This window comes from Rhinolophus hipposideros (assembly GCF_964194185.1).
Source record: "Rhinolophus hipposideros genome assembly, chromosome: X".
Lineage (NCBI taxonomy): Eukaryota > Metazoa > Chordata > Mammalia > Chiroptera > Rhinolophidae > Rhinolophus > Rhinolophus hipposideros.
The window spans coordinates 91,893,407-91,921,390 of NC_138046.1; the positions used below are offsets into that span (position 1 = coordinate 91,893,407).

Genomic DNA, 27,984 nt, shown 5'->3' on the forward strand with positions numbered 1-27,984 from the left:
TGCCATTTTTCTACTAGTTATGGTGTGGTGGGTTGGCCTTACCTGTTAGTCTCACACTCACATATCTCAAGGAGTCAAGGCTTACACTTTGTTTCTAAATCAGATCTAAAGTTTTATTCTAAATGATGCAGATGAAGGCACTTATTAAAGTGCCATTGTGGATTTAATCATGGATACACTGCTAAAAATCATTTAATGGATGAACAACTTAGAAAAGAACTCTCACCACCCACACACATTGTGATAAAAAGGGGGGGGGGCAGCGTTTTGCACTTGCTTCAACAGCCTGAGTAGTTCTGAGTCCCATCTTTCTCCTCTCTTACTTAGATTTTTAACTTTATCCCAGGCAGCTGCTGAATCGTTAAACAGAATGCCACTCTGTCTTTGTATTTCTAAAACTATATGTCTTTATTGCGGACTGCACATCTTTATGGCAGCCACAGGCTTGCCAAAGAATTAAATCCAAAATATTCATTCAGTCCCTTATTATTTCCATGATACCAAACAAAAATGGGGGGACTTCCTTGCCCTTGTTCTTCTATGTTGTTCCCATCGCAAGATGCTCCGTGGAAGGGAGCCGAGCAGTGGGCAGCGGCTGTGAGTCCCCGATAACCAGCGCCTCACATTTCCGTGGCATTCCCATTTGCTAGTGCGCTGCTGCGGCCGCATGCCTGATTGATATATGACTGCAATGGCACTTTTCCATTTGACATTCTCTCTCTCTCTCTCTCTCTCTCTCTCTCTCTCTCTCTCTCTCTCTCTCTCTCTCTCTCTTCCTCTCTCTCTCCCTCTCTCTCTCCCCCTGTGTCGCTTAAACAACAGTCCTAACTTTTGTGTGTTGCAAATATAAAAGGCAAGCCATGTGACAGAGGGACAGAAGAACAAAAGCATTTGGAAGTAACAGGACCTCTTTCTAGCTCTCAGAAAAGTCTGAAAGGAGCCCTGCGTTTCCCCCAAGGTAAGCAGGAAAACAAGCGCTGACGGCTTGCCTAGGAAATTACTTCTTTCCAAACCGAGCATTTCATCCTCCTCTCAGACAAAGAGACAACCTTTAAATACCACTTAAATTTGCATTAATTTAATTTGCATTAATCTGTAGCATGCTAGCATTGTGTTTTTTAAATGAACGTGGCTTTGAAGTCTGTGACAGAGCAGGAGAGCCTCACAGAGAGGCTGGAAAATCTCTTTTGGTTTGACTAAAGAGATTTGATTTTCAAACTCTCTGTGTAGTTAGATGTAAGTTTGTAATGGTTCTTATATTTGACCCTGTGAAAGGAGACTGAGAAGCCGACATGGATTCCCGAAACCCCAGTATCTTCCCCACCGCCCTCATCCCTCTTACAATGGGGGCACTATTAACGCGGGCAAGCCTGCGAGTTTAAAAGCTCACTGTTTACTTTTATTACTACTTATGTATGCTGCTGATGTCCTGCCAGGGCTCTGTCGGAGTGCTTAGGATGACTTCAAACAATAGGCAACATTTATTTCTAGCTTTCTGTGTCATGCTTTGCAGGAATCTTGTTCCTTTGCGCTCTTCTCCAAACGTGCAAGGACTTTGCTTCCATAGATGCAGTCAGGAGCACTGGGGAGAGAGGAGGATGGGTTGACAATATGATTTTGATTGGGCAAAAAGTCTGAGGAAATGCATGCTGTTTGCCTTGGCCTTATTGCAAAGGGTTATTTTTAGTAGTCAGCTTGTTCCTGCAGCAGTACCGATGCTACGCTGTCTAAGCAGAGACCTGGAAAGGATGCTCTCAGCAGCACAGGGACCAGGACATGTAAGAATGAATCCTACCTGAGGAAAATTTGGAGGATTTTTTCAAGCTCCTGAATATAAGTTCTCTCTTTAAATGAACAATTGGGCTGCAGGAGGCCTGAGCATAACTCTTTCTTGGGGGACTGGAAGTTTGACTGTGTGCAGAATATTAATGACTCAGAACGCCCTGTAACTGAGGCTCATTGTAATCAACGAGCCCAGAAAAACCTACATGAAAGAGGCAGACTCCTTTCTCTACTGAGATTCAGGTGCAGGAAAGGAATCTATTTGGCAAGATGGGAGTCCCACATTCTATTCTTTGCAACTGTCATTAACAACAGATATGGATGCTGTGAAACATGTCCTTTTCATTTCTAATATTAGTGTATTTTAATTACAATGAGCTGGCATTGGCAAATTGCTCCAACACATAATAATAAATACATTTGGTGCATTTGAAAACATAGAGATGCCTAAAATGCAGTGTTAATTGTGGGTGTCAACCAAATACAGCGGGGCTGCAGATGTTTCTCGATTGTGTGTTTAGACTAAATGCAGATATCTGCCCATTTTCTTCTCACCCATCTGGCTTCTGGAAGTAACTTTAGGGTTCTGTCGATCAGTTTTCATTGTGGAGTGGAGACATGGTTTATGTGAAAATCTTTCTGATTTTCTCTAATAATTATCCTAACAAACATTGTTGAAAGAAAATCTAGCTTTTGGATGAGATAATTTACAACTTTGGGATATTCACTCTTTGAAAGAGCCTAAGATCATGCTATGGATTCTATTGCTATACAATTTTACAGTGATTTGTTTTTTCAAAAACTGCTGCTGTCAACAAGGCATTTAACCGAATCAAAACAGTTTTCTTAAACTGTTATTCAGATTATTACATAAGAGTGTCTGAACAAAAATGTAATGTTTTGCATCATTTATTTTAAAACACATTTGGTTCAGGTAAAGGGAGAACTGGTTGAGGCTTTTTTGATGACTGTGTACCAAGCAGCTGACACTCACAGATGGAAACACGCCTGTGGAGTTTTCAATCTTAATGTGAGTTCCAATGACAATGTCAAGGGAAAAATAAATCATTTTTCAATACATTTAACAATTTGCAGCTCATTTATTTTCCTGGGACCTTGAAAAATGTGGTGAGTTTCTCAGAATTATAGCCATCAATGGTGGCTGGCAATTTTTACTCCATTTTCAGAACTCACAGTTCAAGTGCTATTATTCTTATTGGTTAATTATTCATTCCATCATACTTTTAATAAACTATGCTAGTCCTGATGGATACAATGGTGAACGAGACATTTTCTCATGCCCTAATTCTCAGTGTATGCTATCTCCAGTTAGATTTTGGAACTGAAATGGACTTTGCCAATGGGTAAACTGGGCAATGACTTGCTTATTATAAGGCATTATTTAAAATATCTGCTAGTAGCCAGATTTACTTGAAATGATTGTCACTTATCAATGGATTTTCTTTCCATTTATGATTAAGGGGTTCGCCTTAGGCCTTTATCACTGGATCCTGGGTACACATCACTTGCATAGCTAACACGGCCAGGATCTTTCCTGCCTGGGTAGAAGAAACCTGGAAAAAGGGCAGTTCATCTTTTCTCTAGTCCCTTGAACACCCTTTAGAAAGGACCGCATGCTATCTTTATCAGGGATGGCTGCCCGTGATGTCAGCAGCTGACATTAGGGCCTCTTCATGAATCATTGAATTAGAAACAAGTACAGAGGAAGATGCAGTCACTGTCTTCCTCACTTGCTTATCCCACCCCCAGGATCGAAACCAATGACCTCTGGGCTTGGCCTAAATTCAAGAGGCCTCTGGGAAGAAGTTGCTGGAAGTTGTTCCTCAAACCCAGGTCTCTGTCAGAGCCACACACATTGTTGCTTTCAGATAATCCAGTCTCCTGCTTTCTGACATGGATAGGTTACTGGAAAAAGAAAAAAACAAAACAAAATCCTGAAGACAGCATCACCAGGGTCCTTGATTTGGTCCTTATCAGCAGATAATACCGTGGTTGGATTAAAATGCCTGACTCCCTGGGGTGCCTGACTCACCCTCGCCAGCCCTCAGCTTCTTGGCCAGCAGCCTTCCAGTTCATCCTCACCTCTTCCCATGACAGTCAGTTACTGCTACTTTGTTCAGGCTCTCTAACTGGGCCATTGGGAGGAGAAGGGATGGAGAGGCAGGTGGAAGGACTGAGAAGTGCTAAAAGCAGAGGGAAGTTAGGCCATGTCAGGGTGGGTGAGCTCCAGAGCCCAGATTGCTGTGGCCTGCCCTAGCCTTGATCAGCTGTCATTTCCTCTTCGTGTATGACACTGTGGAACATATTAAAATTTCTCTGGGATGGTATGTTTGGAATTCCTCTGATGCCCCACCTCACCAACTTACCCGGACAATAAAAGCAAGGTTGTAAGCCTTTGAACAGCTGGCAGGCTATATATTTCCCCTCTTTCTTTCGCATAATCTAATTCAGAAAAGAATCTAGATAGACTGGCAGTGCCATGTCTGGGTACTTGTTTCCTGCAAGTCCTTCCTCCACCACCTCCTCCCTCCCTCCCTGGAATCTTCCTGGGTGGCATGTGGCCTTTCTTTTCTTTTGCTCTCCACCACTCCCACCCTGCCCCTTTTCTCTTCGCCTGAGCTCCTTCCATTGTGAGCTTGCCCTTTGCTCTGCCTGTTTTCCAGACAGCCTGGGTCCTGTTCCATCCAGGGCCAATAGCCCATGAGGTCTCCCCGTCTCCATAGTATTCCCAGGATGTCATTCTTGGCAGCAGCTCTGCTGTGCTGATAGGATTGGGGGGCTTTTTGGAGCCTCGAGCCTAAACCCACTCATAGAGAGGAGCAGCCACATGGCTCTGCTGCCCTTTAGGCTGCCGGGAGCAGGAGTGACTTGAACTGGCAGGGACGAGCATACCATCACAGTGACCCACACATCTCCGGCAAAGGGTTGGGGGTAGGAGTGCTATGGGAACGCCTGGATGCACTTCGGCCTACATTATGAGAAATGTGGTTATTCTCTCTTTCAGAGGGAGGGGCAAGTGACTTGAAACAAAGCTCCCTGGATCCTTGAGCCTTGTTCCACCCCCTTTCTCTGTCTTTCTCACATCCTTCTCTTCCCAAGGAAAAATAAGGAGAGACAGGACTTTTAATTTGGCTAGCATAGGCCTGAATGTCTTTATGAAACCCCTTTGATGAAAGGGATAGGGGAGAAATGGATCCTGGGTTGAGTTGAACTAAAAATGCATGGGGCTGGGGAGATGGGGAGGACTTTTCCTTTTTCTTTCTCTTAAAAACAGAATAACAGATTGGTTTATGAGTTGCAAATAGAAGGAACTGGACTTTTAAATTAGACATTCCCATTTAAGAGACTCATGTAACCCCCTCTGTGCAGCATCCTTAAAAGATGCCGCTAATGTCCTTGGGACCAAAAGGTATTAAAGAGCAATGTACAATGCAGCTTCCTATTCCTTTTATTTTCCTTGGGCTTTGGTAGTATTTTCTAAATTAGCTAAAATTCATTAAGAAACCCAAAAGAAAAAGAAAACAACACAGCTGAATTAAAACTAGTCTTTTCCTGTTAGCTTGACAAGAAGGAAACAAACAAACAAAAACAACAAAAAGAAAATAAGAAGAAAAGAAAAGAAAAAAGAAAGAACCAACTCCCCTTCTCTGCCACTTCTTGGGTTTTAATATGAATTATTCCATACAAGTCCCTAGGCTAGAGGATCTATTTAAAGACGCCTGGCAGCATGAAGGGAGAGGGTAAAAATACAACCACTCTTTTGTCCATCAAAGGTTTTCTTTGGGAGGACATTAAGAGCATTCCTATTTTCCTGTCTGCCCCTGCCAGTGGCAACATTCCAGCTGGTAGTACCCACTCCTCACCCGTCAGATCAGCAACCATGAAGTTCTGTGTTTGATTCCAAGAGAAAACAAAGAAGTGGGGAATCCTTTTGAAACCCCTATGTGTGTGCAGTGGGGTGGGATAAGCTGGTACTGAAATGACTGCTGGCTTGTCTGTGCAGGTTGCATGCTGCAAATTCACATGCCCACACATTTGAGTTTTTGAGGAAGATTGTGCCGATGGCATTATTTCTGTTGCCAGCTGCCCTCACATCTGCAAAGCTTTTTTGTGTGTGCCTGGCAATAGTTTTCTTGGTGTCATTCATGCTTACTGTCCCCTTCATCAGAGGGTCTCAGAGTCTGATGGGTGAGCATATATCGCTGAGAGTCAAACCCCCTAGACCCATTTTCAATAGTCAGAATGTCACACCCTGGGTAGGGTTCAGAATCTGGAACAACTACTTTCTTGTTAGAAAGAGTGCTGACTCAGAAAATTCAAAGAATGGGTAACTCCAGTTGGCAATATATCCCAGTGCTTATAATCAGGAATTCATCCAGTTGGGGTCCATTTCGGCCTCTTGTCAAAATCTGCACATGAACATCGACTTGTCGCTTTAAACTGGGTTCTATAAAATTTTCAGTAGATATATTTTCCTTTTTGTTTTTCTACAAAAGCTAAGAATTTTTCAGACAATTTTCTCCCTTCCAAGGCCTGGCTCAATCCCAACTTTTTCTTTTAAGCGGTGATCCAACCAATTGCAATATCCTTTAAAAATGAAAGGGCAACAGGTTAATACATTCAAGAAAGTTGATGAGTTGTCAGAAAATGCTCAGGGGTGACCTTTCTGTGGTGCCACAAACCAACAATAGCCCTAAACACGGAGTCTCTTTCCATTCTTTCAAAAATAGGGAATAAAAATAAGAAGAGAGCAGGTCACAGGAGAAGTAACAAAAGAGAGGAAAAAGGACGATTTTTGATGTTCAAAATCTGCCACTGAAGATTTTCAAATAGCCCAATTTCAGAAAGGAAAGCTTCCCTTAATTTTATTTACTCCCTCCTAAGAAGAGGAGTTTGAACCCTGAAGATGCCTTCTTTATGTGACATTGGAAAAGGAGGTCAACTTTTTAAGTGAAAAAAAACACACCCATCTTCAACTCTAAGTAAAATATAGGCACACATGCCTATAATGGATGGGAAGAATAAAACAAATCCAATCCTTAATCAAAGTCCAATTTTTCTTTTGAACACAAGGTGATATTTTAAGATTTGATACGTTTCTGTGATTTTCCTCCAAATTATGAGAAATTACTCCTTTTCAGAATTTAAATTTTTTCTTTCGAGGTTTGAAATCTAAAGGCAGCAAAACAGAATTGTTACAGGAGAACTGGCAAGCATAAGATGTAGCTGTAGTGCGTGTGGTTTAAGCAAAGCAAAATACAAAATGTGCTTAATGGGTACAGAGTTTCCGTTTGGGAAGATTAAAAAAGTTCTGGAGATGGATGGTGGCAGTGGTTGCATACCAATATGAATGTACTTAATGACACTGAACTGTATACTTACAAAATGGTTAAAATGGTAAGTTTTATGTTATGTATATTTTGTCACAAGTAAAAAATTAAATATATTTAAAAATACAAACAAAAAACCAACAGCCCAAGAAATTCAGCACTATTAGCAATATAGTGAAACATATTTTTAAGTGATATTATTTTAACCTTACCCCTTTGACATAGGTCTGCATCCACAAGTGTTACAGATTGCAATAGGATTGAATTCAGAATTCAAATCTCGTCATTGGGCAGAAAAGGCAAATTGAATGGGGAATGGAAAGACTGAGTTTCTCCTATTGTTTATGCCCCATTTCTAACTAAGGGCTCTACAGCTGTTAGGTGAGATCACCACTCACCACTCCAAAATGTTGTTGCGGGTGAGGAGATTCAAATGCAGTTTTGGAAACACTTTGCTGGACACTTTGAAGAAAAGCCAATATACTTATTTGGCTCCAGGGTAAACAGGAGCCTGTACCCTGAGCTAACATTGGTCCTCTCTCTTCTCCTGGCCATACCACAGCTAGCAGTCCAGTGGCAGAACAGGTGTCAAATTACATCAGCACCAGAGTCCCCAGAACACCTGGCCACCTTTCCTTTTCTACAGGGAGAGAGTGCATTCATGAGTTCCCTGAGCTGGGTATCTTAGAACTCCTGTTTTCTCTCCAAAGGGTTTTACTCAAGGTGAGTGGTTAGAATGTGTCTCATTCTTCATATGAAATGAAGAGAACCTTCTCTTTCTGAAATTGTGCTATATGAAATCATTGAAAGGGCAATGGCAGATTTTGAACAAAAAAATAATCTTTCCTCCTCTTCTGTTACTTCTTCTGTGGCTTCCCCCCCCCCGCCCCAACCTATTTTTATTCCTTATTGATGAAGGGATGGAAAAGGACTCCATGTTTGGGGTTATTGTTGATTTGTGGCACCACATAAAGGCCATTCTTAAGCATTTTCTGACAACTCATCACCATGTCAGTCACAGCTTTTAGTGGACTTGCTAGATTTACAGAAATAATCCAGACTCCTGGAGGAAAAGGCTCATGATTTTTGACACGTAGATAATTAGACCTGGTCATTTCCAATTTATGCACGATTTGTATTCTAAAAGTCAGTTAGCGATGTCAACTCTTAAGAACTCAGAATGAGTCTTTCCATAGAAACTATAGAAGCCCAGCCATACACAATGGGCAATTGTTTTATTACCCAAGTCCTAGCCCAGGACTTCAGAAACGTACCTCCCCTAGCACAAAGTTTCCATAGATACTTTACTTAGCAGAGTGCCTTGCTCTTGACCACTAGGACCTTATTCATTTTACATCTGCAGAGAAGACAACTCTTCTGACCAATTTTCCTCTTCTATCCTGAACCAGAGTGTCACAGATGGACCCATTAAGGCATGAGGAGCTGTGGCTCAAGCTCAGTTTAGGAATGAGTCATTTGTAGGAAAGGTGCAAGAGGGTTGAACTCAGCCTATATCATCACACAAAATAAGTTTAATTCTAGCATGATTGACAATTATTTGCATTTCTTATCTCCCCGTTTGGTGGAGACTGGGAAAAAAAACACTGCAAATTTTAAGACAGCTTTAAGAGAAATAGGAACTTGTGAAATATCCTCACTAACTGCTTCCCATTATTAACAACATTATTAATTTATAAACCACATTGAGTATTAAGGGCTATTTTTATTTCATGCCACCAATGTGGTCTCAATCAAGGGGCAAATTCTTATAGCTTGGCCTTCAGTGTTGCCTCAGACATCACATTAGAACTTGTTTGGACTTTTCTACAATCATTAACTTCTTGAGTAAGGAATGAACTTTCTTTCGGATTGCTTTAGGGACTATGTAGCCCCAAAGCTTGTGCTATACTTTGAGAAGTTTGGATATAGTTAGAGAATATTAGGAATAAGTAGAACCACAGAAGCATCTAGACCAATCCATTCATTTTGTAGATGAGGAAACTGAGTCTCAGAGAAGGTAATTGACTTGTTCAAGATTGCACAGCTGATGATGGGATGGTGGGACTCAGAACTTGAGGCTCCTCAGATCAGCCTTCCTCTGCCAGATCAGGCAACAATAGAATGCTCTTTATGTTTCAGAATGTATTGGAATAGTTATCCAATATTTCTGACAAAAGAATGCAAAACGCTGGGACATGAGACACTAACAACATAGGCTAGAAATAGGTTTAGAGAGGAAAAGATGAAGTCAGTAGGTAAATGAGAGTTTGGATAACAATGAAAGGCTCCTCTAGATTTCCTGAAAATCAGGATTTTAAGTTTCAGCCAGTCTCAAGGTTGATTCCTCCCACACCAGTTCCTCCCAGACAGTAAATTTATTTAATTCAAGGACAGGCACATGCACACACAGGTGAGTCCACTTGAGAGTTGGCTCATCCCCAGAAATTACTTCTAGTCCCAGCCCTTTTTTGCACCCCTGTTTACCCCAGGATTGTGATTTATTGCTTCTTTCTTGAGCTATATTTCTCCTTTCCTTTTGCTTATCCCATCTCTTTTCTCCTTCTATCGCCACCACTGTCAAGTGTGGCCATTTTTGGCTAGTAATGCAGGTCGGGAGAACACAGAGTCCTATCCCAGACCTGAGGACTGCTGTTTATCCACAAGGATGTCATCTTCTCTCTTGTAAGGTGACATAATAGGAGCAGGCACTACCTCACATGCTCCTGCACCTGATTATAGTATAGACACTGTGAGATGACAGGACAGGAGCTGTTCCCTCCCCACTGACCTTATGGCTCTCCATCCTTGGAGATACCTGGGGCTAGCAGGGTGGAGGCCCTGGCAACATTTGTAGCCAGTACCACTGCCTCTGGGTCAGCCCAGGCTTGGCTTCTTGACTGCTACTGATGTGTTGCCAGATAGGAATAATGTCAAAACCTATTCATTGAGTGCACAGGATGCCTTATAAAATCCAACATGCTGTTTACAGTTTATAAATTAAGTGCCTTGGGAAGAGGCATCTGACTTATTCCCCAAGGCATCTAGTTGACTAGATACAATTGGAATTCTTTGAGTTCCTGGGAAGGGGCTACTTAGCACTTCACACTCTCTGATTAGACCTTGAGTCTCTTGCTTTTCTAATCCTAGTATGAAGTGTTATCTAGTAGCCAGCATTCTTCCACACTTAAATCCTTGATTTTATATATATATAAAATTATATATATATTTTTTGGCAATTATATATTTTTTGGCAATTTATATATATAAAGATTTTATATATATCTTTTTTGGCAATTCCTTTGAGAGAGGCTCTATGTTCTGCTCTTTTTACCTCACCGGTGCCTGATATGATTTTTTAAAAATTATAGTAAATGTCAAATAATTCTGTATTAAATTGATGCCATTCCATACTCATAGTATATTCTATCTGCTTAACTTAATATTTTTAGAAATGATGCAGTGCATACTGGGTATGAATTAGATGTTAAGGGAGTTTATCAATGTGTAAAAAAAATGATCCAGGAAAACAAGAGGCCAAGACTCTTTGCTGGTGGATGCAGGGAGCTGGAAGAATGAATTAGGATAAGACCTATTGTTTTCCCTGACCCTTAACTTATCTCCTAGAGCAAAAGGAGACACATAGGTGCTCAATGAATGTGTTTCAAATAAATACTTGTTGAAACAAGCCACGGGAAGCAACACACACACACACATATAGATATATAGATATATATATATACACACATACATATATATATATATAGATAGATAGATATAGATAGATAGATGTATAGATATATCTATCTATATCTATCTATATCTATCTATCTATCTATCTATCTATCTATCTATCTATCTATCTATCTATCTATCATCTACCTATCTATATTAGTACTGAAAACAGCCCAGGAGGTAAATATGGATACTGGAACACTGCTGTCCCTTGCCTGGCAAGTAAGGCAAGTATAAGGCCATTCTTGGTGTGTGTCATTTGTCTTAGCCTGTTATTGGACTAACTTCGCATGAAACCAGCACTTTACCCTCTGCCAGGCAGAAGGTCAGCCCAAGAATGAACTTATCTGTGGACACAACACCATCTCTCACCCAGGAGGCTGGGCCCACTGTAAGCTCTCCTATATTATTTCGCTTAGGATGACAGGTGGGGAAATCTGGGCACCAGTTGTTCTTTTCCACTGGTATCGTTTGGAGGGTAGCTCCAAAGTCGGGCACGCCAGCCTACGTGCCTCTCCTGTCGGCAGAGGCTCCACATTGGAGCTATTAGAATGTGGGCTCTGTACACTAGCCAAGTCCATATCTCAGAGACTGTACCCAGAGGACAGAATGGCCTCTGGGTTCTACTGAGTTCAGCAAGAGAATCATTCTCTCATTCAATCCATCATTGCCTAGGCTGGGGTTCTAAGTCTTGACAGGCAGCACTTGGTTTTATGATATAAGGCTTTAAAAAAATGAAAGCAAACAAATTAATTTAATTTTGAGAAAAATGACAGAAGCTCCTATAAGACAGACAGACGTAGATAACCCCAGGCTGCCATAAAGCTGGGATCTCAAGTGATGTAAATTTCCTTCTTTGTGAGCACTTCCCTTGACACATTCTCCCATATGCATACCCCAAGCAACACAATGTCAGGACAACTTGACTCAACATCACTTTTCTTGAGCATTATGTTTATTTCTTCTTCAACACAACAGTGTTGAATCATTCAATTTGAACAATTAAGGCAAAAATCCTAATGTTATGTTGTAAGAATCTTACCTTTATGTCTTGAGGTTCTGTGAGTTCTGTGACATATTTACATTGTTGCTTGCACTCTAATTTCAGAGTTCAATATAAAAACTGAAAAAAGGTATCATGCTTTGTGAGTGTGCTCAAATGAAAAATCTGTATCTTGTTAGTGGTGAAGCAACATTTCCTCTGTCGTTCTTTTATACTTTACCTTTACTACTACTTCTGAGTTCAGCTTACCATCTTTAAAGAGAAAATCAGGTAATAAAGTTATATTTTGTGTGACATTAACTACCTCTTTTTTATGGTTAGGATTTTTTAAACTAAATTTATTGAGGTGACATTGGTTAATAAAATTATATAGGTTTCAAGTATACAGTTCTATATCATCTGTATATTGCCTTGTGTGTTCACCGCCCAAAGTCTAACAACTCCTGTCACTAATATATAGTTGATCCCTTAACGCTTTTCTACCTCCTCCCATCCCCCTTTCCATCTGGTAACCTCTATACTGTTGTCTGTATCTATGAGTTTTTGTTTGTGTGTTTGTTTGTCTTGTTTGTTGGTTGGTCTTCATCAGTATGAACCTCATAATATTTGCTTGCAGAAGTATTTTGTTCACCTTTCAGGAAAAAAAAAAATGAACTGTGCTTGCAATTCAGGATATTGATATGAGGTGGCAGTAGTGCATAAGAAGTATATGGTCCATCTGGAAGAATATTTGACCAAGAAAAGAATGCGCGTTTTCTCACATTTATTAGAAATAAAAATATAATACTATTAAAATACTCTAACTGGCACAGACATTAAATACCATTAACATAATTGCAAATTTTAAACCAAGCTTTGAAGAAAGAAAGAATTATTTTTTTAATTAAAATTTGGATACGTATACATTCACTAGTTCAAAAATCTACAAATACAAAAAGGTATACAGTGAAAAGTTTTTCTCACATGTTTGTTCTCCATACTATGCCCCACAGGTAACTAATTGTATCAGTAGTTTCTGAATTTTTCTTTATATGGTGGCATAGTATTTCATTGTATGAATGTAGTATAATATATTTAACAAGTCCACCTACTGATGGATATTTTGTGCTGTATTTTATGCTATGACAACCAATGCTATAGTGAATAACCATATGCTTGCAGGATCTCACATGTAAGATAATTCTCAGAGTGGAATTGCTGGGTCTAAGTTATATACATTTGCAATTTTAATAGATATTGACAAATTGGCCTCTACAGAATTAGTACCAATTTATACTGTACTGTCTCCAAAATGGGTCTGTTTCTCACAGCCTTGCCAACATGGTGCATGACTTTGGAATTTTTGTAGATCTGATTGGTTGAACAAAGTATATCAAAGCACTTTAATTTTCACTTCTCTTAGATGACCAAGGAGGCCCATCTTTTATGTTTAAGGGCTCTTTATATTTTTATATTTCCTTTCCTGTGGAGAAAATGCAAATGCAACAGATACAACGATATATACACATATGTAAGGCTTTGTTATTGATGTTGTTGCTTGTTTTTTTTTTTACCATTATGCTATACACGTTTTTCTGTCATTTGCTCTGCTCATTTAACCATACCTCCTGATCATGGCTCTAAAGAGAAGTTGCTGGCACTGGGGAGGGAAGGCCAGGACTGAAATGTCTGCTTTTCCCTTCATCCTTTTGCCATTGACTCCTGAGGGAAATATCTGCAGACTGGAGTGGTGAAAGGAGAAATCTAATAAATTCTCTTTCTGAGACTAATTAAGGCTTCAAAGAGACAAATAACCACTTGGGATAATATAGTCATATTGAAACTCAGGAAATGGTCAGTAATATTGCATTCTCTGAACGTGGAACCCTTAAAAAGCTCTTTGAACTTGATGAGTTTCAGTGTAATGTGCATAGAAAAACCTAGAATATGCAGCTGAAAAGAAAACAAAAAAAAAAAAATGCTCTCTGCATCCTTTGCCGAATTGGAGCTTTAGGCTCAGGTTTGATAAATTTTAATGAGGTGTTGCCATTAGCATGCACATAAAAGAAAGTGGTGCAAATTTGTATGAAAAGATGACCTTATTAAGTGGTGGCATTTTATAGCAAGAGGGAACCATAGATGCCATCTTTTCCAACTCCCCTACTCTACAGATGAGGAAATTGGAGCTGGAACAGTTTAAATGATCTGTTCAAGGTCCTCCAGCTAATTAATTGCAGTATTGGAGTCTAGGTGGGTCCCCTCATTACTGGTCCCTGCCCTTTCTTTGATTTACAGGACTTCCCTGAAACACACATGCTGAAGTTTTGTCATTGCCAGGGATGCTGTGCTCTGAAACAGCCCTATGTCACACATGCTCTTCCACTTGGGATCCCCTGCCCCACACTCATAAGACAGCTAACTGAGGCTAAGTTGGTCTAGGGCCACTCTGTTAGAGCAAAATTAATTAACTTGTATGGTCTTGAACTTCTAATCTTGATCTTATCAATACTTTGCTCTGTTTATTCAGACTGTGCATGAGTAGGAAGTTTAAAAAACAATGTTGTACTGTGAACAAAAATCAAACTTTTATCTGAAATACCTTTGAAAGTTTTTCTGAAGATTTAATTATTATGTTCCTTTTGTTTTGGATATAATATCGGGTTCCTTCTAATTTTCCTAAATGTTTGAAAATATTTTTTATGCTTTCTGTCTTCCACCATGATAAAAAGCATCAGTATTGGCCATGCCTGGGGGGTTAGTGAGGTGATTTGGGGAGATCTCTGGACTCAGTCCTTTGTTTAAGAGATATACGATTAAAAGAACAAAGCAAATTTCAGGCAAACCACTATAGCATGATCCCATGTTAATGGTAAGTCTCTGCTCCAATGACCACTTACTTTTTCAAATTATACCATGTGTTCAGGCTATAAAGACTGCAGATATGTGTGACTGTGTTGGCAAATACATATATTGCCTTAATCACACCAGAGGCTGGTTAGCATAATGTGTATTTCAGATGTAGTTTGTCACTGATGCTGGATGGCATGGGGCTTAAAACAAAAACAGGATGAACCTAGAGCACAGAAGTGGAAAACTAGGTAAGTGGGTGGGTATGGTCTTGGAAAATGTATTTCCTTCCCATGGGACATTGCCTGTGTTCATTAGTGCTAACCTTTCTCCTCTCCATCCCTGTAAGATGACTTTGACACCAAAGCTTACTGAGGAACCGAATAGACCACAACCAGCCAGGGATAAGGATGAGACCACCCAATTCAGTTATGCTGTGGCCAGAACCACATGTTTAATCTTTACCATGGGTTCAAATTATTCTTGCTCCTAGCAACATGGACTCTAGCAATTAAAATCAACATGTGCTTCCATTAAACCACTGTTTCCACATCTAAACGGTTATAAATATGCAGCATAAGCTGTGGAGGGGTGGGTAGAATGGATGACAGTTTATGCTAATGACACTCTGGAAACCAATATTCTCTACTGGAAATGACACGGAAAACTTCTACTCAATATCTCCTGGGTTCCATTAGTTTTCTGGGTAAATGTTTCTGGGGAAAATAATTTCTGTTTTTGTTCCAGCTGTGCAGAAGATACAGTGATGATGGATTGCAAATGCAAAAAGTAAGACAAAACTCCAGCATACAAAGGACAATGACAACCAGAGAGCTTCAGCCAGATCCTGCCCTTTCCTTGAAAGGAACTGGATCCTAGGTGAAGGCATTCCGATTTTCAGTCCTCTGCCTCCCTCTGCTGTTCCTCTTAGGAAGTTTTTCCTTACAACAATGAGAAATCATGTACTAGCTGCATCCTTTTCTATGCTCTCCCTGCTGGCCCTAATGGGAGATACAGACAGCAAAACAGACAGTTCGTTCATCATGGACTCGGACCCTCGACGCTGCATGAGGCACCACTATGTTGATTCTATCAGTCACCCATTGTACAAGTGTAGCTCAAAGGTAAGACCAAGATCTCTGTGAGGGTAGCATTACTTCTAGAAACAGGAGAGAAGCTGTATTCCTTCGTCAGGGGATGGAGAACTATGATGATAGCCCAAACCTGAGCTACACGGCTGTCCCATAGGGCTTGTGGGAGAATCATGCTTTTAGGGTTTCCCACCATGCTTTGCAATTTTGTCAGCAAAGCTGCCTAGTTAACCATGTACACACGCAGCCAGCTTCTCTCTTTTCAGGCTGCTCAAAGTCAGTAGGAAAGGCTGGAAGTTTCTCACAATAAAATTAATGCTAAACACAGGTTGGAGGGGTGTATTTCATTCCTGGTTGTAAAATTTATGAGCGGTAGTATCCTTTCTCAAGAAAGAATAATGGAGTCTAAAAGTTAGCGTAAGGCCTTCTACCTCCATCAACAGTAAAAAGGAAGGGAATGCAAGAAATATGGTTCAGCAGTGAAATGTACTTCTTGCGGGGCTCTTCAAAGAGTTTCCTGATGAAAGAGTTGGTCATTGGCCTCATAGTCCAAGCCTTTCTTCACCTTCCACGTTTATGCTAAAATGATTTGAAAAGATAAATGGCAATTTGATCATTTTTACATTGATTACCCAAATCATTCTTGTTTGTAGTAGGTTGTATTTTTTTGCACAGGTAACTGATGTAAGTAATGTTTCAGTGTTGTGACAAGGTGTAGGAAGGAATACCATGCTGTCATGCAGGGTGTCATGCAGGGTCTCAGCTCCCGCTCCCCGCATAAGAATGCAGGATATGGTGAGGCCAAAAAGGAACACCCACGGAGCCATAGATAGGCGAGTCATACTCAGTCATATTCTCACTGGCGGCTGGGTTGGAGACACAGGAGGCAGGAGCCACACGATCCGCAATCCGCTGTCCACTTGTCTCTGCCAACCAACCTCACTTGCTAGCTGCAATCCACCTCTCTGCCATCCGTAATCCACACTCCGCCACACCATGCCACACAACGACACCACCTTGCTAGCTTAGCCGCGGCATCAACGGCTAATGGCTAACCGGTAGCAGCTGATGGCCAACTAGTCACAGCTGATAACTATCTACTACCTGAGCCAGCACCTTTCCATGTGAGGCTGAGATCCTGGAAACTGCTCTCTGGGGCTCTGTCCCTACACATGCTTAAAAGGCCACCAAGAGTGACCAGCCACATGGACCACTCAGAAGGGACGCACATAGTAGGGAACAACAGACTCAGACTGAGAATTCTCATGACTGTCACTGCTCCCAGTCACATGAATGAAATTTGCTCACATTTGGTAAATAAGAATTTATTTAGGCCAACCTCAGAGATTTTCACTTTTAGTCCTGACACTAAAACCACCTAAACATTCTCACCTGGTAAGTATTTTTTAAATTACCAGTATAAGAAGTTTTTGTAATACCAACCACTAGAATTAAGACCATATAAGTTAATCTCTCTACCCTCTATTTAAAAACATTACAACTTCTGTCTGCCTTTAAAATTTCCATAACTTCTCTGATTATAGCTCAATGATGATGGCTTGTTTTAGTTTAGGAGGATCAGAATTTGAGTGAAACCACTTTAACCATTGTATTAGTAAGATCTATGACTGTGGGAAAAAATAGACCTAAGGAGAAAGATTGCGACAAGTACAGAGTTAAGTGTTACCAAACAGCACAAATGATATTTGTCCCAAAGTCCTGCTTGTACTTAAGAAAAACTTTCTCTCTTATTTGTACTTGTAGACCTAAAAAAGGAGTAAATAGATAAACTTAAATTTTTACAAAACTGCAATCCCTTCTTAGGAACAAAAAGCTAAAACAAATTGAGAAAAAAGGTGGGACATGTTTTTACAACTGTGATTGCTCAAAAATTGACTGGAGCAATTATTAGGTCCTCCTCCCCCACCCACCCCCAGATAACACTAGCTAAGCTTTAGTATTTCTTATTCCATGGATGATTTCTCCCTCTGTTGATTTGTCTTCCATAACCATGATTCTTAAAAAAAAAAAAGAATTAAAATTATTTCAAAGAAAGTGTCATTGTGACAATAAGAAAGAACAGAGGAACAGGAGCATCTCCAAAAATGAAAGAAAAATCTGGAAAGATTTGGTGAAATGATGGAGGAGCACTTAGCAATTATCACATTAATTAAGCGAAGGTCAAAGAAGAGATGGCGTGAGCTCAAACCCCACAAACGCACAGTGCTTGAGCATGAAGGAAATAACCTTTAGTCTACCTTTGTCCACCTCTGTTTCTTCCAGAATGCCATGGTAAATAGTGCAAAATTGTTATAGTAAGGGAAATGTTTGTAATTCCATGGGAATAATCTGTTTTCAAACATCCCAAACTATTCCAAATATAGCAATAGTTTTAATGTACCTGGTGCTTGTACTTATGAATCTTTGGCCATAAAATATGCCTGGCAGAATCTCAACTACCCAGACCTATCCTGGATTAGATTTTCTTTATCCAGGAACAAAAACTGTTTTTCATTTTGAATCATTGTATAATTCTTAACTTTCACAGATTCAAGCTGGTCTTCTCTCTAATTGGTCTCATTTAACAAAACTGTTTGTCTTTCGAGACTTGTGGTAAAGCATTTAGCCTCTATCTAGAAAACACCCAATGGGGGTTTTTACAAAGAGGAGACTGGGGTTGATTTTTCCTCTCTGCAAAAATTTTCCCCCAACATGTTCAAAGGCCGTTATTTAATAGCCACATGCCTACTGTTTATCTTTCAATTGCTAATGTTTCCTGACTTGCATTTATCCAGTGGCTGGCCTTAGGAATACAGATGAAGGGGACCTGTGATCCAGGCTCAGGGAAGGGAGGTCACTGCTTGAGCACCTACTATGTGTTAGGCAACTCATACTATATCATCTACTCATTGCTGACAAACCTGTGATGGAAGACACTATCATTCCCATTTTACTGGCAAGGAAAACTGAAACCTGAAAGAAATATTACTTAGATTGCCCAATGTCATGTAGCCCAGGAGTGGCAATATCTGCCTTGGAGCATTCATCTTTCAACTATTTACTTGGATTTTCATATTGGAGGAATGCAAGTACAATGCAGAAGCCACTACTTTGAAGTTTAGGCTCCAACTTCTGACATGCTGGAAATTATGATTTATACTCTGGGAGCCTTCTGTGAAACTGCCTGTTCTCCCTAGCCCCTAAACTTGCAGCTGACCAGCCCTCGGGGCCTGTCACCCATCTCTTATCAATTCAGGAAAGAATTGAGTGGAGTTAGGCAGAAAAGCTGACAACAGCGGTCCACCAAGGAGGTCAGTGTGGCCACTGGTTAGGATATGCCTGGTGGCTTTCAGTGGTGACACCTCCTAGGATTGGGTGCAAAAGATTCCGGTAGTGGCAGGTTCATTTACAATCTTTCCTGAAATTCCAAGTGAGTAAAGGCTGTAGAACAAATAGGCAAAACGTCAGTGATTCGTGTAAATGAGCTGTCTGAGAAATCTTTAAGGGAACTGAAGCATTCCAGACTTTGAAGTGGGAGAGATCTGGTTTCAACTTCCAGCTCAGCAGTTTGCTAAACGGGTGACTTTGGGGGAAGTGAAGTAATTCTTTGGTGCCTCAATTTCTTCCCATTTAAAATAGAGCTATTGATGTCTACCTAAAGGTGTGGGCATGGGTATTGATGATAATATTTATAAGGCATCCAGCACAGTGTCCAGCATATAATAGACATTAATAAGTGATATTATGCTCTTGATGATGAAGTTATAAACTGGACAGGTGTTCAGACTCACTTTTCTATTTTAGTCACTACTGTGATCTCAATAACTGTTGGGATCTCCTATAGCCTTAAAGGATTAGGAAAATGAACCTCATTGTGGTTCGTTGAACACAGAAACTTGGCAAGTGTGGGGGGAGCGTGCAGAAGAGCAAAGAAAATGTGAGCCACTGTGCTGGGTGCTAAGAAGGGGAATAAAAGTCAAAGAGAAATAGATCCTGCTGTCTGACCTCTCTTCCCAGGTGAGTAGAGGAAAGAAGGACTGGAGAGGGGTGACTTCTGGTTTAAGGCCAGGGAGAGGTTTTCAGGAACCGGGGTTGAGAAAGTGAGTTGGTGGGGCAGGTGTGGAGTGGGAGATGGTGGCCCCAGGCCAGGGGCATGGAACCATGACATGGTTGTCTGAACTGTGAAGGTCCACAGGAGCGGCAACAAAAGGGAAGGAGGAGGAGGGTTTGGAGGATGAATCCGGGAATATTTCCAGAAGAAAAGCGACTTGGTATGCCAAGGGCTGAGCTTCGGGGTTGGGAAGGAGTGGTTAGGATCCCCAAGCTGTCTCCTACTTCTGCCCATGAAGCTCATATTGTGGTATTGGGCTGGTGCAAAAATCATTGCAGTTTAAAAGGTTAAAAACAATTGCAAACACCGCAATTACTTTTGCACCAAACTAGTAGCAGAAATGAGGGAGTCGGTAACATTAAGTTTATTAAGCAAAAATTAACTACTATTAATTTTTTACTACTAATTAACTACTATTAAGCAAAACTAACTACTGGGGACATATGACTTAATTTTGAAAATAATTTTTAATTTTTTAAATTACAATGGACAAACAATATTATATTAATTTCAGGTGTACAACCTAGTGATTAGACATTTATAAAACATATGAAATGATCACTGCAATAAATCTAGTACCCATTTGACACCATACATAGTTAATACAATATTATTGACGGTATATATTTTTCAATGGTTCTTTTCTTTTTTATTAGTTTCAGGTGTACAAGACAACATAGTGATTAGACATTTATATACCTCATAAAGTGGTAACCCCAATAAGTCTATTACCTATCTAACATTGTACATAGTTATTACAATATTATTGAGTATATTCCCTATGCTGTATTTATATCCCTGTGACTATTTTTTTTAAATTATAGTTGACATTCAATATTTACTTTATATTATTTTCAGGTGTACAGCATAGTGGCTAGGCATTTATATAATTTATGAAGTGATCCCCTGATAAGTCTAGTACCCACCTGATACTATACATAGTTTTTACAATATTATTGGCTGTATTCCCCATACTGTACTTTACATTCTCATGACTATCATGTAACTACCAATTTGTGCTTCTTAATCCTTTCACCTTTCTCACCCATCCCCCCACCCTCTCCCATCTGGCAACCATCAAAATATTATCTGTATCTGTGAGTTTGTTTCTGCTTTATTTGTTCATTTATTTTGTTATTTAGATTCCACATATAAGTGAAATTATATAGCATTTGTCTTTCTCTGTCTGACTTATTGCACTTAGCACAATACCCTCTAGGTCCACCGATGTTGTTGCAAATATGACTTAATTTTTTAAAAACGGACAAATGTATACTGAATGCCTACTATGTGTAGACACTGTGGTAAGTACTGGAGGCACAAAACAAGTCAAAGTTTTGGCCCTTATAATGCTTACGAGTACGTGGGGGAGAGAGATAAGGGGAAGTGTTCTGTGTGCAAATGCCTCTTAATGTCCATTTGAGTCGTGACCAGAGTGAAGGGACCAGATTCCAGTTGGAGTTTGCAGAGTTGCCAACCACCCTATCAAAGCTCTCGCCATCACCATGCCCCTTCCCCCCACACACTGATTCATTCCCCTGGTTGTAATTTTACTGATGCCCTCAGCCTGTCATGGACCCTTTGGAGGTTGATCAGAATCCCTGGAGACGAGAGTTAAACAGTCATTTGTTGAGGGTGTTGGTGAGGGAAGAAATGCGAGAATCATAGATAAATCTTGTTCCTAAGGAGAAAGGGAGTGCTTCAAGGATTGTCATGGAATAAGAACCTCACAGTGCTCACTGCTGAGAAAAAGGCAAAATATTATTCTGATACTGATGGAGACATCTAGTTAGTCATGGCCTGAGTCAGGAATTCATGGGGGTTCCACATGACAGGAGAGGAAAGTGACTTTGGTGATGGTAAGAGTCTTTCAACAAAGGGTGATGAAAACCTTCTGTCATTCAGAAGACAGCTGTGTATTGAAGAAAATACATAACTGTCCAAGAACTATGGTAGGTCACGAGAGAGAGCAGCAGTGCAATCTTTGGTCTGGACCCAGAAGTCACAGCTGGCTGTAACCCTTACAAGATAGCCTGAACTTACCCTTGATGAACTTGAGCATATTATGAAAACCGAAGGCTTGACAGGCTGATTGTCATGGCCTATAATACAGCACCTTGGTTAGAAGGAAAAGTTCAGGATCAGGCTCTCTCGGTTTGGAAGCCTGACCCTGAATTGTACAGTATGTGACTTCAGGCTAGTAACTTACCCTCTACATTTTAATTTCTTAATTTGTAAAATGGGGAGACTTTCCCTTTTGAAATGGTTATTAAGAATTAAGTTGCATATGAAGGTCTTGGCACAGTGCCTGGAGCCTAATAAACATTCAATACATGTTATATATCATCATCTTTACTATTTATTATTATCCAAAGATCTTTTTATTACTTTTAGCCTCAGTGTATAGAAATCAGATTAGCACATGAAGGTGCCCATCCTTGAGTAAACACTCTAAACCTCGCAGCTCTGTTCCTATTGGAAGAAACTGGCTTTCACATCCAGGTGGAGCCAAGTGACTCCAAGGTGGGGAGGATACAAAGGGGCTGCTGTAGGAGTTGCCTACCTTCCTAGCATCAGACCACTTGTTTGGGAGACATAAGATAGCAAAAATTTAACTGGATGTAAAGCAGATAACATGTATATGTCACCCCCCTAGGCTGTGTGGCATCAATAGAAGGTCTTATGAGTTATAACTAACTGTTGAACCCACTGTCTAACAGCAGAGCCCCATATGGGTTCTTTGACAAAAGAAACTCCTTTCCTAATTTGATAAATTGGTTAGGAGTTAGAGAGTGTGTGGTACTGTCCAGTAAATTACTGGGAGTCCTTGGGAGTCCCCAAATCACTGGAAGATGGAGGTGAATGAGGGTCTTGGCAGTGGAGGAGATATTATTTAGTATTGCCATGGCCCATGGAAGATTCAGCCCTGCATAAGCTTGGAGGTGGTGGTAATGTGTCCTAAGAAGCCCATAAGAAAAAGATCAGACTTGTATTGTTATGCTATAGTTACAGCTCCCAGAGGCAGATCAAAGTACATTAAAGAAGGGTATGAGTTGGCTCATGCCTCAGGAAAACATCTTATCTCAGTAGGCAGGATATTAAAGTAATTTAGAACAGGGGTTTGGTTTTAGACAGACATGGGTTTGATTCCTGCTCTGTCTTTTACCAGATATGAGTCTGAGCAAGTTACTTAAACACTTTAAGCCTCAGTTTTCTCATATGTAACAATAGTACAGATAATAATATGCAGCACCTTTACCAAAAAATTGTGGAAGATTAAATGAGATTAAATGTAAGCACTCAATAAATTTTAGCTGCCATTATTATTATTATCTTAATGATCACTATCTAGTGATTCATCTGGAGCAGAGTCTCTCAAACTTTAACAGGTCCAGAGCCTGCTAGTCAAAGTGTGGATGTTAGCCCAGCAGTACCATCAACCAGAATCTTATGAGAAATGCAGAACCTCTGGTCTCATTTAGAACTGCTCAATCACATTCTACATTTTAACAAGATTCCTTAGATGATTTACATGGATATTATAGTTTGAGAAGCTCTGGTCTGGAAGAGGTCAGAAGATGTTCATTAAATCTGTAGCACAAGCGAGGCATGGCAGTGACTAAAATGTGGAATATTAAGAGTGAACCTGGAGAGCAGCTATTCATCCCTTCCTTTCCGTAATGACACTCATTTATGGATCTTATCTTTCAAACTCCCCACTTTTATGTATCCAACATACATAAAAAAACACAGCCAGATTTTAATATAGTTTTCAGCTTTGAGGTGAGAACTATATACTGGGAATCTTCCAGAGAGGGGATTTGCATGTGTGTGTTGAGAACATCAAGGGCCTGATAATTGTTTCATAGTCTCTTCTTCAAGGAGAGAGCATTTGAATCTGACAAAGGAGGATAGTTGGGATTTCATTAAAGAGGATTTAAGAGCTAGGAGGAAAGGGCATTCCTGAGAGAGGAAAGACATGAGCAATGGCAAGGGGCAGGGAAATTCAGGATAGTTCAATGGACTAGTAATTAATTAAGTTTGATCAGAATAGGGAATGGGTGATAAGAATGAGAACAGCTGTAAGAAAGACTAGAAAGACATGTGAAATCCAGGTCATGGAGGGACTTAATGCCTGTTCAATATTTGGGGTTTTATTCTGAAGGCTGGTGACAGTCACTGAAGGTGTTTATTGTACATATCAATACATTCTCCTTGCCCAGAGAATTCAGCTCCCGAGGGAGAGGGGCCGATGGGAGGTGGCCCCAGAGTCTTCAGTGCTGGAGTTGTTGTCCTTCAGAATGAGCTGAAGGTGGACATTGAAACTCTGAAAACTTTTGGTGAAATCACTATCAGGTTAGTTCTTGTACAAATGGCCCTATATTACAACTTGGTCATTTTACAGACAGTGCTGACATTTGGTGCATATGTACGTGTATCATTTGGGGATGATGTACCACCATGTCTTTGCTCTGCTTAATTAAGTCTGCTGGCACAGATTGGCTATATCCATCCAGACTGAAATTGGATCTCTAAAGAGTCCATTTTGGAAGGTGATTCTTTGAATAATTTGTTAATCTGCCTAATCGATGATCCACATTAGAGATGAGCAAATTGAACACTATTCCAAAGCGAGATGTCAAGGAGCTCTTCCTATGTACCCGTAGGTATGTAGAGAAGGGACTTCAGAAGACCTTGGACTCTCTCTCTCATTAGAAGGATGGCATAACCTATGGCATAATCTCAAAATCTATTTCAGATCATGTTTGCTTCACCTATCAATGTGAAGAGCATGCAGGATAGAATCAAAGCTATAATGACATCAGAACAGCTTACAGTTGCATTTTTTTCTTTCCGCCTCTGTGATCTATCAGGGAAAATAAATCAGTAGGTCTAGTCCAGCTTATCTTCACCAAGCCCTGCTGTTTTTTTCCTAGTATCTCATATTCTTTTGTTGGTTGCTAAGAGATTGTTGGATTCATCCCAGTATCTTCTCAGGTTGTGATGTTAATGATCTATAATTACCAGAAGTCACGTTCTCTTCATTTTGGCAAGTTGGGAAGGCCATTTCCTTCTTTTAATCCTTAAGTATTTAATTCTGTCCTATAGGATAATGTCAGCTAATAGCTGGTGAGTTTTTAATAACAACTGCTAATTCCTAAAATATCATGAAGTAAATGTCAAATGGTTGTGTGTGTATGTGTGTGTGTCTTTCATTCTAATAGTTCCACTTTTTATGTTCTTATTGTTGGTTCTGGAATTATAGGGCAACTTTTTCTCCATCACTTAATATGAAATTCACCTAGCAAGACCCTCTCACATAAACATGGACCAATAATCTCAGGTTCCCCTTACTCTCTGTGACCCACCATATAGGGTTGTATAGCTTAATGAATCAAGCTACACATCCTACCCCATCCATGACTGCCATTCCCAGGAGACCAAGATTTATGTGTGGGGTACATAAATGAGCCTCTGCTCCATCCCCTAAAGCTGTGTGCAAAGTGTTGAGTATGTGCTTGTATCCATTGTTCTGGGGTTAACTTTGGTAGTTTGTATTAGATTCTTAAAGGAGTCTGTTTACTAATGCCACATTAAGAGCCACTACAAAGAACATAGCCTCTGTTACTTCAGCTAAAGTGTTATTATCATCTTAACCTATGTTTGGAAATGGAGATGGTTAGAATGAGTTAAATGACTCTGAAGATGTGATTGCACAAATCTCAGGCTCCCTCAATGTATAAGCCAAGAAGTGTCATTCTAGGGCCCCAAATGTACCCTGTTTCTATTTCATGCTCTTTTTTTTAAGTTATAGTGTCTGCAATATTTTTTCCTAAGTATCACTCTGGTTACCCTTTTTTATCTTTAGAAACCATATTCCTGTTGTTTAGCAAGTTCTTGCACATAACAAATTCCTTTTTGTTGCTGTAGTTATTCTTTATTCCCTGATTTTAATTTGGAATGACTTTCTGCATTTTGAGACTGGTAGAATTGGCATTGGGCCAATGGTAGACTGCCACCTGTGTGAAGAAATTTCTTTTGTCCTTTGGTTTTTCTTTGCACATTATGGTGATAGGCTTTATCCAGTTATTCTAAACTCTCAGTGCAGATCAGAATCACCTAAGGAGCTTTGAAAACAACAAAAGCCTGGCCCTATCTTCAAAGATTTTAACTCAGTTGGTCTAAGATGGGGCCTGGCTGCTGACATTTTAAAAACAAGTTTTGCCAGGTGGTTCCAATGTTCACCCAGAGTTGAGAGCGACTGGTCTAATCCAGCAGGAATTGGCAAAGAATGTTAGTGCATTTTAAAGGAAGTTGTGAGTCCTGGCTAAGATTTTAGCATCCCCACACGGTAACCACCTCTCTTCTCTCCCCAGATGGTGCTTCTGGCCAGGTGCGAGGGGCACTGCAGCCAGGCATCACGCTCTGAGCCCTTGGTGTCCTTCAGCACTGTCCTCAAGCAACCCTTCCGCTCCTCCTGTCACTGCTGCCGGCCCCAGACTTCCAAGCTGAAGGCATTGCGGCTGCGCTGCTCAGGGGGCATGAGACTCACAGCCACCTACCGGTACATCCTCTCATGTCACTGCGAGGAGTGTGGCTCCTGAGACCTGCTGCTGAGTGGCTTCTGGATGGGACAACCTCCTCCCTTTGCCAAGGCAGTTCAACCAACCAGGGAAGGACTGGCAAGAAAAGAGTTAAAGCAAAAAAAAATGCAGCAATTCCCACAGGATTCTGCATATTCTAGTAATAAAGACTACATGCTTGTTGACAGAGATACTCTGGGAACTTGTTTTCCATTCCTGTCTCCTTTCCTTGGTAAAATTTCTTTTAGTTCCTTTTCAGATTCAGGCATTTTTCCCCCTTGGCGCTGAATGTTGTTTGGGTTTCCAACAATTCAGCACTAGTGGGAAAAATGGGCCCCCAGGCAAGAGTGGGTCAGGCTCTCACTGTTTGGTGCAGATTAGGGAAGCATTCGCTTTGGAAAGCAGGAAAGACCGACTCTTTCTGGGACATTGTGACTCTTTCTGGGATATCGTCTGGTTTTTGTTTATCTTGTCATTTGATCCAAAGTTGCCATTGCTGCTAAAGGTTACCAGTTTCAAATTCCAAGCACCAAGCATGTGTATATGTTTAGCCAGGTTCACTCACAGCCAGCTGACGTTCAAATAACTAACAAACAGATTCTTTTATGTGATGCTGGAACTCCTGATAGCTGTAATTATTACTCAGAAATGACTTTTGGGAAGTAAAGACGGCATAAAGAATTTGTCACCTGAAGGCTCTCTCGGATTAAAATTATGGTAAAATTTTGTAAGGGAGCAGACTTTTAAAGACCTGCACAAATATGGATCCTGCACTGACTTTGAAAAAGGCATATATGTACTAGTGGCATGGAGAATGCACTATACTCATGCATGAAAATTAAACAACCAAGTATGAATCTATTTGTGGGTGTGCTATAGCTTTAGCCATGTGGCGGGCATCGTTCTCCAACACCCACTTGTCCATGTGAAACTTGCTGCCAAAATGGTGGCCTGGCTCATCTTCTGAACATTTGGTTCAAGTATATTTTGGTCTTTGAGACTAAAATTTGAGTTATTCCCCTATTGTGAAATAAAAAGAAACTATTGTCAAAATTTTGACTGTGTGAGTGTGTTTTTTCCTATTAAATATTCTACTATGATGTATCCCTATGTGGAGGGGTTCTAGGAAAAGAGAGAAATAAGCTTCTAGAATGTATGGTGGGGGCATTTTTTGCAATCAATGTGATTGGGAGGTCGGGGTTTATGAAATTGTACTTTTAGTCTCATAATTTAGTTTATTGAATAAGCAAGCACACAACCTAATGCATTCTGGCTTCCTTAGGCACCACAGAATGAAATAGAAAAGCTGTCCCCTTTGTAGTCTCTTCACTTTTCTCAGAAGAGGATACGTATCCATAAATGAAGTCTGAAGAACCAGAAGGAGGATAGATAGTTCACTAACAATGGTTTATGTGTCATTGACCATACAGTGCTCCAGGTCCAAAGATACTCCAGAGCATTATGAGAATATTCACAGTGCTAGCATAGTGCTATGTCTACTTTA

The 27,984-nt window shown here is 40.3% G+C and overlaps 1 protein-coding gene across 1 annotated transcript; it reads left to right on the top strand.

Annotated features, from left to right (window-relative positions):
- The first annotated feature begins 751 nt into the window (after positions 1 to 751).
- On the top strand, positions 752 to 27,516 carry NDP (norrin cystine knot growth factor NDP). The gene is made up of 4 exons (XM_081042732.1): positions 752 to 958; positions 15,442 to 15,483; positions 15,626 to 15,818; positions 26,274 to 27,516. Exons 2-4 carry the CDS (start codon positions 15,461 to 15,463, stop codon positions 26,499 to 26,501), a joined length of 444 nt encoding a protein of 147 aa, XP_080898858.1. The 5' UTR covers positions 752 to 958; positions 15,442 to 15,460; the 3' UTR covers positions 26,502 to 27,516.
- Positions 27,517 to 27,984: the final 468 nt, after the last annotated feature.

Coding starts and splice junctions, on each gene's coding strand:
- NDP (XM_081042732.1), top strand. CDS start 15,461: ATGATGGATTGCAAATGCAAAAA. Junction 15,484..15,625: donor ATGGATTGCAAATGCAAAAA/GTAAGACAAAAC, acceptor TGTTCCTCTTAG/GAAGTTTTTCCTTACAACAA. Junction 15,819..26,273: donor TGTACAAGTGTAGCTCAAAG/GTAAGACCAAGA, acceptor TTCTCTCCCCAG/ATGGTGCTTCTGGCCAGGTG.